General features: G+C 51.0%; 1 protein-coding gene across 1 annotated transcript; it reads left to right on the forward strand.

The window, feature by feature from the left end:
* The first annotated feature begins 1,037 nt into the window (after positions 1–1,037).
* On the forward strand, positions 1,038–9,980 carry NAGK (N-acetylglucosamine kinase). The gene is made up of 10 exons (XM_004691500.2): positions 1,038–1,350; positions 3,034–3,118; positions 3,276–3,374; positions 4,106–4,247; positions 5,002–5,112; positions 5,792–5,904; positions 7,350–7,437; positions 8,365–8,462; positions 8,916–8,994; positions 9,661–9,980. The coding sequence occupies exons 1-10, from the start codon at positions 1,127–1,129 to the stop codon at positions 9,849–9,851; spliced, it is 1,230 nt and encodes a 409-aa protein (XP_004691557.2). The 5' UTR covers positions 1,038–1,126; the 3' UTR covers positions 9,852–9,980.
* The last annotated feature ends 542 nt before the right edge of the window (positions 9,981–10,522 follow it).

Raw genomic sequence — 10,522 nt, forward strand, 5'->3', positions numbered from 1 at the left:
TATTCTTTGTGTTCCGTATTGTATATTTACTGTATTAAAGTCCCTTTTTATTAAAGTTTTATATGTTTTGTCTTGACGAGGCGGATGGCAGAACCCACTTAGAGCGGGCAGGTTTTGGGGCTTCAGGGGTGTCTCTCTCCCCCTGTCCTGGAACAGATTTGCTGCCCTGTAACATACACACAACTAATCCAGGCTTAACTGGTACTATTAGTTGAAAGCTGGCTTTTGGGGGGCTGGAAGGAAACTCCGAGGGCTCTTCTTACACAGTTTCACTTCTAGTTACTAGAGGTTATACATATTCACATTGTTAAGGGGAAGGATGTCCTAAAGGAACTCTGCAGAGTCTTATGGACTCCACCCCCTACTCCAGCTTTCTAGACCCTACACACCACTCCAGTGATTGAAAACGACAACCCCCAGCAGTACCAGAGAGAGAACTGCAGGAACCCAGGGCGGAGCTTTCCGGGACATTTTGGGGGAATAAATAGGGTGCGGTTGCATCTCTCTCTCTCTTCCCCCACCCCTCCTCGCTTGGGAAGCAGCTCTCCCGAAGGCCTGACTTGAGATGTTGTCAGCCTAGCCATAAGGTATTCCACTTATTTTGTATCCTGCTCTCTTTCCCTGTGTTGTTTCGTATTCCTTTCCCCTTTTGTAAATAAACCCGTTATTGATCCTTTTGTGTGTGCCTGCAGTATAGCAGAATTGTGAGCGTGAGGCCTCACAGACAAGCGGCCCAGTCCACTCTGGGCTACCCTGTAACAACATGACTACCTATGGTACAGCATAAAATCCAGTGGCAGGTTGTGCACTTCCTTCCGCCCTTGCCCGCAGGTGTTTGGTTGAACATTGTAATAACTTGCTAGGAAGCACACAGGACCCTCCACCTGTTGCGCAGGACTCCCCGAGACCACACCTCCGTGAGGCAATCTGTCCAGCAAGCGGCCCGAGTCCACACAGCACAGAAACACTGCGCATGCGTCATGAGGGGCTGCCGTGGACTTCCGGGTGCGGAAGGGCACACAGGCGGGGACGTATCCTGCGAGTCTGAGCTGGACACCCCTTTCCAGCTCCTCCGCTTAGAATCCGTACCCGTCTCCGGAAGCAGCGTGCAAGCGGTCTGCAGAAGATGCTGAGGGCCGCACTCGGGTCCACCAACTCCACCCCGGCAGGGGAGTGGGGCGGGGCCAGACCCCGCGCACGCGCACTGGCACCGGAGGCAGCTGGTCCTCCCTGGCGGCCACGTGATGCGGGCTGCGGGGCGGGAGGGACGCACCCGCGGAAGGTGGTAAACGGCGGGAGGAGCCGCGGCGGTAGCAGCATCATGCCAGCGCTGTACGGAGGTGTAGAGGGGTGAGTGCGGCTCGGCTGACGGAGCCTGGGAGAAAGGAAAGCGGTGGGCGGGCCGTTGGCCTCCTGCATCAGGACCCTGCGAGTTTGGTCTTCCGAGGGGCGTGTGCACGCGCGGGATGCACTTGCGCGCGGACGTGTGCCTTGCGGGAACTCTGCGCGTGCTACGGCCACACCCCTGGGGGGGGGGCTTTTGTGTTTCACAGTGGACCCACGCTCGTTTCTCCCACGTATGACCCACTCCACGATCTTTAGCGCGCGAAGCTCCTTTCCCACATTCCGGACCCAGGAGAGAGTTTTGCAGAACAGGTGTCAGGTGTGAAGTTGTGGGAGGAGGGATAGGGAGCAGGAATGTGGTGAATGCCTGGACAAAGATATTTGCTGAGGTCTGGGAGCTGCAGCAGCTGTGAGAGCCAGCGGGCTGGCCTGTGTGGATTCTGGAAACCCTTCCATTTCTGGAGACATTTTGGGGAATCTCAGCTACATTGAATCTTCTTGTTATTCTTGAATCTTTTCCTGTTCAGGAGCTTGTCTTGTGGACTTTGTGTAATAGCTCTTCCGCTTGAAAGGGATAAGACCTTTGCTCAGTAAGATCTCACTGGCCACATGAGTAGAATTACGAGAAAGGATGATTGCCGAATCCCTTGGCAGGGAGAGTATTCTGTGAATCTGGGCGTGCCAAATCAGGGCATAATAGTAGGTGGCTATTGTTTCTGTCTGGGCACTTAATTTTAAATCTGAGATTGGAGTCACATTTATAGCAGCTACATCTCACTGCTGACTCATGGACCCCAAAGTCGTTTTATTCACATGCATTGTTTCCCCCCATCCCCTTTATCTGTTGCACTTTGAAAAATAACAAAATTCTGAAGTTTGCATTCACCCTTTTTACATCCATACATAAGCTCTGAGCCATTTTTCCACCCCTTGTGTCACCAGGGAGCCCCCCCAGTTAAGAGATTCTTATGGGTATTGAATCTGCCACTTCATGCATTCACTACCACTTGAAACTTTGTCATCTTTGAGTCTTCTGTGTCTTCTGTTATTAAAGTACCTATTAATAAAGAAACAAACATCACACCACCCCAGGCCTCCTTCCAAACTATTTCCCTCAATAATAGACATTCACCATTAAGTTGCATAAATAGATAAAAACTCTTCCCACTATCTAGTCAGTGTTTCTTACAGGGTATCTTGTAGACTTACGGCAAGTGCAGCTGGATTTTGCAAAGGGCCTTTAACTACTGTAAGCGAAACAGAGCTGTGTCACATTTGTGGAGTGTTGCCTGTGCCTGGCATGAGGATAGGTAAGCAGTCCCTGATCCAGTGGAGCTTGAAGTCTGAAGAGGGGCAGACAGGAAAATAGCTAAACATACTCTTAATATAAATGAACACCTAGTAGCTATGGAGGCTTAACTAAAGGAGCTGTGAGAGTGGGCTACACGTAAGTTTTGAGGTCTAGGAGATATATGAGTATTGCAGGATAAACAGAATACCCCCAAAGGAAGCTAAGCTCTAAGAGTACAAATACCATCCCACAGAGGTGGGTTTGGGAATGGTGGGTGTGTCAAAGCTGCTTCCATGCTGGGCTGTACCAGTGACAAGAACTGCAGGAGCTTAGTTTTATCTGCTGCATTTTTTTTTTTTTTTTCTGAGCAAAACTGAGTGCCCCCTTGTGTTCTGTAGGGGAGGCACAAAGTCCAAGGTCCTTTTAGTCTCAGAGGATGGGCAGATCGTGGCAGAAGCAGACGGACTCAGCACAAATCACTGGGTAAATTCACAGACCACACTTGAGGGGACCAGTGAATTGGTTGGGAGTTCATTTTGTGACACTTCTTGAGGCTGGTGGTTTGGGGTTCATGTAGTAACCTGTAGGGGCAACAAAGGTCCTACGAATCTTGACTCCTCTTTCCCTTGATTGGGGCCAGCTGATTGGAACAGAGAAGTGTGTGGAGAGAATCAATGAGATGGTGACCAGGGCCAAGCAGAAAGCAGGGGTGGATCCTCTGTCCCCTCTCCGAAGCCTGGTGAGTCTGGGGTAGATGTGGGAATTGACTAACAGCAACACTGAGTGAGTTTGAGCTAGGTGAGTGTGATGACTACAGGGAAAAGCGTTGAGCTTATCTGTTCTAGAAGCTCAGGGGATCTCATCCATTCTTAGGGCTTCATTTGTCACAAACCACAGGATTGGAAGAGTGCAGAGCTTTGGGCAGCCACTAAGACTTTGGTTTGAATCCCAACTTTGCTTCTCGATATCTGTGTGACCCTAAGCCTCAGTTTGCTTCTCTCAGCCTCATTGTCTTCATTTGGAAACTAGCATAAAGCCTCACCCACAGGTGAGCATAAAGCCTGACCCACATATGCTCACTCGTGTTAGCTATTGTTCCCAGCTCAGATCCCAAGCTGCTCTAAGCCCCCCTGCTCCCGGGGCATCCTCAGTGGGGTTCAGCAGGCACCCCCAAAACACTTAGCTCTCCACCTTGCCTCCACTTGCTTTCCTGCCTGCTTCTTTCTGTTTCCTCCTAAGCTCCAAACCTGACATTATTGTCCCCTCTGTCCATTCCCAGCCCAGGTTCTTCTTGTAGCCAAAACCTTGGGTGAGGTGGAGATGTTGTCATTATGTGGGGAGGAAGGAGCATGGACTGGGAAGCAGGGAAGCCTAGATGCAGAGGGCAGGGAGAGCACATCAGCAGGGAAGGAAGTGGAGGAAGGGGCTGGGTCCCGCTCTGTGTACTTGCTCACTTCCTGCGTGGCCTAGGGCCTGTCCCTGAGCGGTGGGGAGCAGGAGGATGCAGTGAGGATCCTGATGGAAGAGATGAGGAGCCGATTTCCCTACCTAAGTGAAAACTACTTTATCACCACTGATGCCGCCGGCTCCATTGCCACAGCCACACCAGATGGTGAGGAGGAGGAGGGAGGGCTGAGGTTGAGATCTGGTTTTTCTGGTAAGCCCCTTAGAGGTAGCCGTCAGAATTTGGCTCCCAAGTAGAAATGTTTGTCTCGAAGACAGCCTACATTACATCCCTCTCTTTCCCTCTTTTCTTCTGCTTCAGTCCCTACCAGAAGGACTGGAGAGAAGCAGGGATGTTTTGTAAGGTTCCCCTTCAGAGGACAGAGCCCTAAGGGCAGCGGGGACTGCTGGTGGGAAAGCAACACTTGCTGAGCAGACAGTGGGAGGGGCACTGCCATAATGTAAGTAGCCTTTGGCAGCATGGGTTGGCATTGAACCTCAGCTCCTTGCCACCTGTGCCACCGTGGAGAAGTTGTGGGACCCTGGGTGCCTTAGCTACAAAATGGGGGGCAACTATTCATTAGGGCATTTAGGGTCATGAATGGGTTGCTCTGTGAGAACAGGGTCTCTGTTCCTGGCACACAGCAAGTACTCAGCAAAGCAAGTAGCCGCTTGGAGGCCGCCGGGCAAGGAGACAGACTCATGTTCCTCTCTGTGCCCCTGGGAAGGGCCCTGGGTGTGTGGAGTCTTCTCTGGGGAGCCAGGCCTTCCAGCTTCAGGCAGGAAGCTAGCAAGACTCAGCTCTCCCTACAGCACTGGGTGGTGGCACCTGGGACTGGCTTCTGTTCTGTCTTTTCTCACTTGGAGCAGTTTGCATGGGACAGAGCCCTGGCCACACTGAGCCTCCCGCGCCCTCTCCCCAGGTGGGATCGTGCTCATCTCCGGGACAGGCTCCAACTGCAGACTCATCAACCCTGATGGCTCGGAGAGTGGCTGCGGCGGCTGGGGCCACATGATGGGGGACGAGGGCTCAGGTGAGACCGGCCTGTGCCATGTCCTGCCCCCTTCCCCTCCTGCAGCTGCCCAGCTGCCCATCTTCCTCCCCCCTACTCCCACCTCCCCTTGGAAGTAGCTCTGGAAGTAGCTCCTGAACGATATGTTCTGAGAACAAGATGATGACAGATTGTGGGAGGTGCAAGGGCTGGACTAATTTCGCCTTGCTCTTCAGCGTGATTTGTACCCAGGATTCCGATTATGTTGCTGACCTCTGCTGACTTGCGGGGTCCTTGGGGAGGAGTTGACACCTGAACGTTACAGTCGTAGCTGCCTGGAGATGCCACTCCATCTGTTGGTGGGAAAGAATGTAGAAGAGCCTGTGTCCATCAAATCTTTAGGGATAGCAGGGGTACATTTCCATAGGGTCCTTGGGGCCCAGTTCACGGCAGTGACTTCAGTGGTTTGTGACAAGTGGCTGACCTTGTCTCTTATTTTTGGGTAGGAGTTGATGTGACATAGGCTCACCTGGTCTGTCTTCTCCCTCAGCTGTCCCCGAGCTGGGTTGATTAGCTACAGCTTAATTAGAGGCCTCAACAGTGGGAACTGGGACACTAATTTGCTAAACTACCCAAGCACATCACTAACTCAGTCTACGTGTGGGTTCCTTCCTTGCGAACTCAGGGAAATCCCCCCTCATATTCTTACTCTTTTCTGCAGCTTACTGGATTGCACACCAAGCAGTGAAAATAGTGTTTGACTCCATCGACAACCTAGAGGCGGCACCTCATGACATTGGCTGCGTCAAACAGGCCATGTTTGACTATTTCCAGGTACTCTCCCTGCCCCTGTCAACATGCATCTAGATAGAACAGTGGGACACTGAGCAGGTGAGGGACTGGTTGAGCCAAAGGCAAGTTGGGGTGAGTTATGGTTCAGAGTTGGAGGGCAGAGGAGAAGAAGTGGAGGAGGACAGGACCTGGATAGTGTGGGCAGTATGTTCCAGGAGGGTGCCATGCGTGAGGAAGGGTAGACTGGGGAACTAGTGTTAGTCTGACTTCATCCTGGGACTGCTAGACCCTGTTGGGAGTGAAGGCACATGGCATCCTCGGCTGCAAAGAGAAGTGGAGGGGGCAGCAGGAGGCATTGCCCACCAACACTGGTAGCGGGTGGTCTGCTCTGTGGGACATGGGCTGTTTCGGCCACCTGTGGGGCAGGAAGGAGAGCCCATAAAGTGGGGGCTGGGAGTTGTGGGGAGTGAACTTGTCAGGACAGTTGTAGATTTGGAAACAGCTGCCTTTAGCTGAACCAGAGGTAAAAGGTGGGAGGGAGAAGGAAGGTCAATTTGAGTGGGTCTCCCTGAGGGCCATCTGACAAGCTGGGACCTGGCTGCAGAAGGAGATTAGAGGTGCTGCAAAGTAGGACCTGTATGCTCAAGGCTTGGGTTGATGGTTAAAGACATCCTGGCCTGGGCCAAGGTGAAGAATAGGGAGGGACCAAGAAGAGAACTTGCTTAAAGCAGTTGCTGTAGGAAGTGGAGTTAGGCAAACTGGACTCAGCACAGCACCCCAGTCCCTTTCCATCCTGTAGTTCTTGTAAAGTCTTGACATGGACTTAACGAGAGAGAAGCATGCTCTATGCATTGCTGGAGGTGCTTGCGCTTTGTTCCAGCCTCCTTCCATTTTATTGGGTTGTGGTGAAAGTCATGACACATTTTTGCAATGGATACATAGAAAAAATGTATCATGACTTTTCCAACAACCCCCATAGTCATGTATTATGGAGAACTACTGGTTCCTGAGGACCTTCAGAGTTATTACAAGAGTGTAAGTTTGTAGGGGTGAAAGAAGGAACTTCTGTGGTCAAGTGTGGGAGAAACTGATTTCTTGGCTCCTTCTGGACTTCTTTACTTTCCTAATGTGCATGTGTCTGTGAGGGAGAGTTGCAGTGTGCGATAGTCCTTGGGTTCCTTCAGCCAAAGAAATCTTTTCAAGAGCACCTCAAAGAACTGCAAATGACACTGATGAGTAGATATCTGCATTCGTGCTAACCTGTAAGGAGCAATGGTGTCCATGCCGGGGAAGACAAAGAACTTCTCTCAAATGAGAAATCTCAAAGCCCACCTCCTTAAAAAACTGCTTATTCAGAATTTAAAAAAACAAATATGATTACCGTTTTGCAAGCAGTGGAGAGAAATTAGGAGCACCAACTTGGGTGAGCAAAACGGGGGTTTTCCTTTGCGTTGATAACTACCTTGTATCCTTTCTCTGTCTTTTAGGTGCCAGATCGATTAGGAATCCTCACCTACCTGTATAGGGATTTTGATAAAAGCAGGTTTGCTGGGTTTTGCCAGAAAATTGCAGAAGGTACTGGACGTGGGGCAGGCTTTTCTCTGCTTTTGTTCCCAGAGGTCCCCCTAATAGGTTGGTGGGAACTGGAAGCCAGTTTCCCCCTGGGCAGATGATCTCAGTTCTTCCTTACCATGGACCTGGAGACCAATAGGCCTGGGTGGCGGCAGAAGGACACGTGGGCAGTATTGCTGTTTGTCTTATGTTACCTGTGTTTCTTTTCTTGATGATTGTCACGGTTGTGTTAGCTGTATGTCTGTTTCTGTTACGAAGCAGCCATCCTTTGGGGAAATCTATTTATTTCTTTTTATAAACAGTGATACTTAGGGGATCATGGAGCTGTTAGGCAAATTTGGCTGGGTGTCAGAGAAACCACCATAGGGATGCTTGTGTGCACATTGCTTTTTCTCCACTATGTGCTCCACACTCCCTTAATCTGGAGTGTTGCAGCCTCGGCATTTTAGAATCCTCTTAGCAGCCTGCTGGACTGAGCCCTTCCAGAGCAGGAGCTGGGAAGAACTGACTGATAGACTGTTGGAGATTGGCCCCTGACAGGTTCCAGTGCTGCTTGAGTGGGATCCTGGGTCCCAAGAGCTGACAGATCCAGTGACTCAGTCAGCTCACAGATATAGCAGGTGCCAGTGTGTCTGTCAGGATAGCCCTTCTCAAGTGCCTAGACTGCTCCACCTCCAGGCAGCCTGCCTTCCCAGAGTGGAAGTACCTGGCTGTGCTGGGAGATGAAGCATGGAGACACAGTACTAGAGGCCGGCTTGCCCACTAGAGGCACAGTACTAGAGGCCGCGAGTGGGTATCCATTCTGAAGCAGACATCTGGCGGCCATAGGTCCTGCTGCTGCTGAGGTGTGCATGTGTGCACACAGTGAATAAGCGAGGGCTGGGCACTGCCTGGGTGTTCACCAGTGCCTTTCCATCCTCCTTACTGCAGGTGCTCAGCAGGGAGATCCCCTTTCCCGGTATATCTTCAGGAAGGCCGGCGAGATGCTGGGCAGACACATTGTGGCAGTGTTGCCAGAGATTGACCCGGTAAGTTGGGCTCTGGCCCTTTCCGTTAAGGATGAGACTGTCCCATCAAACTGCAAATTGGGTACCATTTTAAATGAACTTAGGGTACGGCAACACAATGTAGCAAGTGTACCACACAGTGGTCTTTGGTCTAGGCCTCCTGCAAATTCATTAACAGATGAGCTTATGGATGTTATTTACTTAAGCTTGGTTCAGTGTGGTGCAAGTCCCCTTTCTTTCACCCATGTTGCTGTTCCTGTGCCTCTCTTTTCTCTGTATTGCTGTTTAACCCCCTTTATGTTCCCATTTCTCCTTTGTCTTTGTGAATTTCCTTCCTTTTATTCTTGAGCTCGCCTTCTGGTTCTCAGCTACAGGGTGACTGACTGGCATAGGATGGGCTGGTCTTAAGTAACTCTCTGCTTGGCATGGGAGAGACTTGTTTGCTTCCAATGTACATTTCTGCTTTCCACCCAGGTCTTGTTCCAAGGAGAGATTGGCCTCCCTATACTGTGTGTGGGCTCTGTGTGGAAGAGCTGGGAGTTGCTGAAGGAAGGTGAGTATGTCGTGGAGAGGTGAAGGGAGGTAAGGAAAGAAAGACAAGGGATAGGATGACCCCAGCACCTGCCTGCCCCAGGGAGAACTTGGGAACTCTGTCCTGAGGGCTGAGCAGGTCACTGATGCCTCAGGCCAAGGTTCTTAAAACTTTGCCTCACAGGGTGTTCTTTAACAATGTCCCATTGAGGTTCCTTGAGCTCTTAGGAAATGTCTTTTTCCAAAGGATTTATGAATTAGCATCGCCTCTTTATAAACTAAAGACTAACTTAAAATTGGAGCTTCCGACCACATGTGGTGGTATCGCTAGTCAGCACAGTCCTGTGCAGCAAGAAAGACATGTGTCGGCATCCCCCTGGCGGCCTAGTTTCAGGCAGCTGTGTCATTGCCATTTGACTTTCTGAAATCGCTCAAGGACCCCTGTTGCTACTCGGAGCTCCTGGCATCAGGCACTTGGGGGATGCTGGCTCCAGCACCCTACAGCTATCACTTGGCTCGAGTATCCAGGTGTCTGCGGGATCTGGCGTGTGGGTGGGCCCTGCTAGAACCTCCACAGCAGCACCTCAGGGCCTGGACCTCTTTCCTCCCTCTTTGTCCATCTTCACCTGATTTCTGCCACAGGCTACTGGGCCCCTGTCATCTCTCCTGGTTTGTTTTTCTCCTCCAGGTTTTCTTTTGGCACTGACCCAGGGCAGAGAGATCCAGGCTCAAAACTCCTTCTCTAGCTTCACCCTGATGAAGCTGCGCCACTCCTCCGCCCTGGGTGGGGCCAGCCTAGGTGCCAAGCACGTTGGGCACATCCTTCCCATGGACTATAGTGTCAATGCCACTGCCTTCTACTCCTATACCTTCTCCTAGGGATGGTCATGGCTCCACCTCTCCAAGGCCAATGGACGTTGGGTACCGGGAGGAGGTGTTTTGTGTCCCCCCAACCCCTTTTTTTTTAAACCACAGAGAAGAAAATAAATGCACTTTATTCACTCCCCAGTTGCTTTGTGTCATCAAGTACACTTATACCCATAGTGTCCCTGCCAGTAGGTATCCCAGAGTGCTTAGGAATGGTCTTAGCCTCACCCCATGTGCTTGGCCTGTGGTCTAGTGTGCTCATCATGAACTTGGGCAAATAATTGATCTGTGTGCACTCCCAGAGTAGCATACTTACATGCTCTGCAGCTGCTAGTTACCCTGTGAGTGATTTTCTCCTGTCAGAGTGGATCATGATTCCTACTTCACCATTCTCAGTGGAACTAAGTGTAAAAAGCAAGTGGGAGTAGCTTTAGATAGCCTGCACTCTTTCCTGATTGCCCCAGTAGGATTTAGAGGACAGGTAGGATTCTAGTTTACAGGCTTTACCCCACTGGATGTGGTCAGCTTACAAGTAAAGGGCATATTGGGTAGTTTTATGTGTGAATGAGTTGACAGGTTATGGGAATGGCTGAGATCCAGAGCCAACTTGACACATCCCGAGGGTCTCCCTATTCCTGTAAGCACTAGCCTGGCGCTGGTTACTGTGCGACACTTGCTTCCTG

This window comes from Condylura cristata, unplaced genomic scaffold, assembly GCF_000260355.1.
Source record: "Condylura cristata isolate star-nosed mole 26May11 unplaced genomic scaffold, ConCri1.0 scaffold00031, whole genome shotgun sequence".
Taxonomy (NCBI): Eukaryota; Metazoa; Chordata; class Mammalia; order Eulipotyphla; family Talpidae; genus Condylura; species Condylura cristata.

Coding starts and splice junctions, on each gene's coding strand:
- NAGK (XM_004691500.2), top strand. CDS start 1,127: ATGCTGAGGGCCGCACTCGGGTCCACCAACTCCACCCCGGCAGGGGAG. Junction 3,119..3,275: donor GACTCAGCACAAATCACTGG/GTAAATTCACAG, acceptor GATTGGGGCCAG/CTGATTGGAACAGAGAAGTG. Junction 5,905..7,349: donor CCATGTTTGACTATTTCCAG/GTACTCTCCCTG, acceptor TCTGTCTTTTAG/GTGCCAGATCGATTAGGAAT.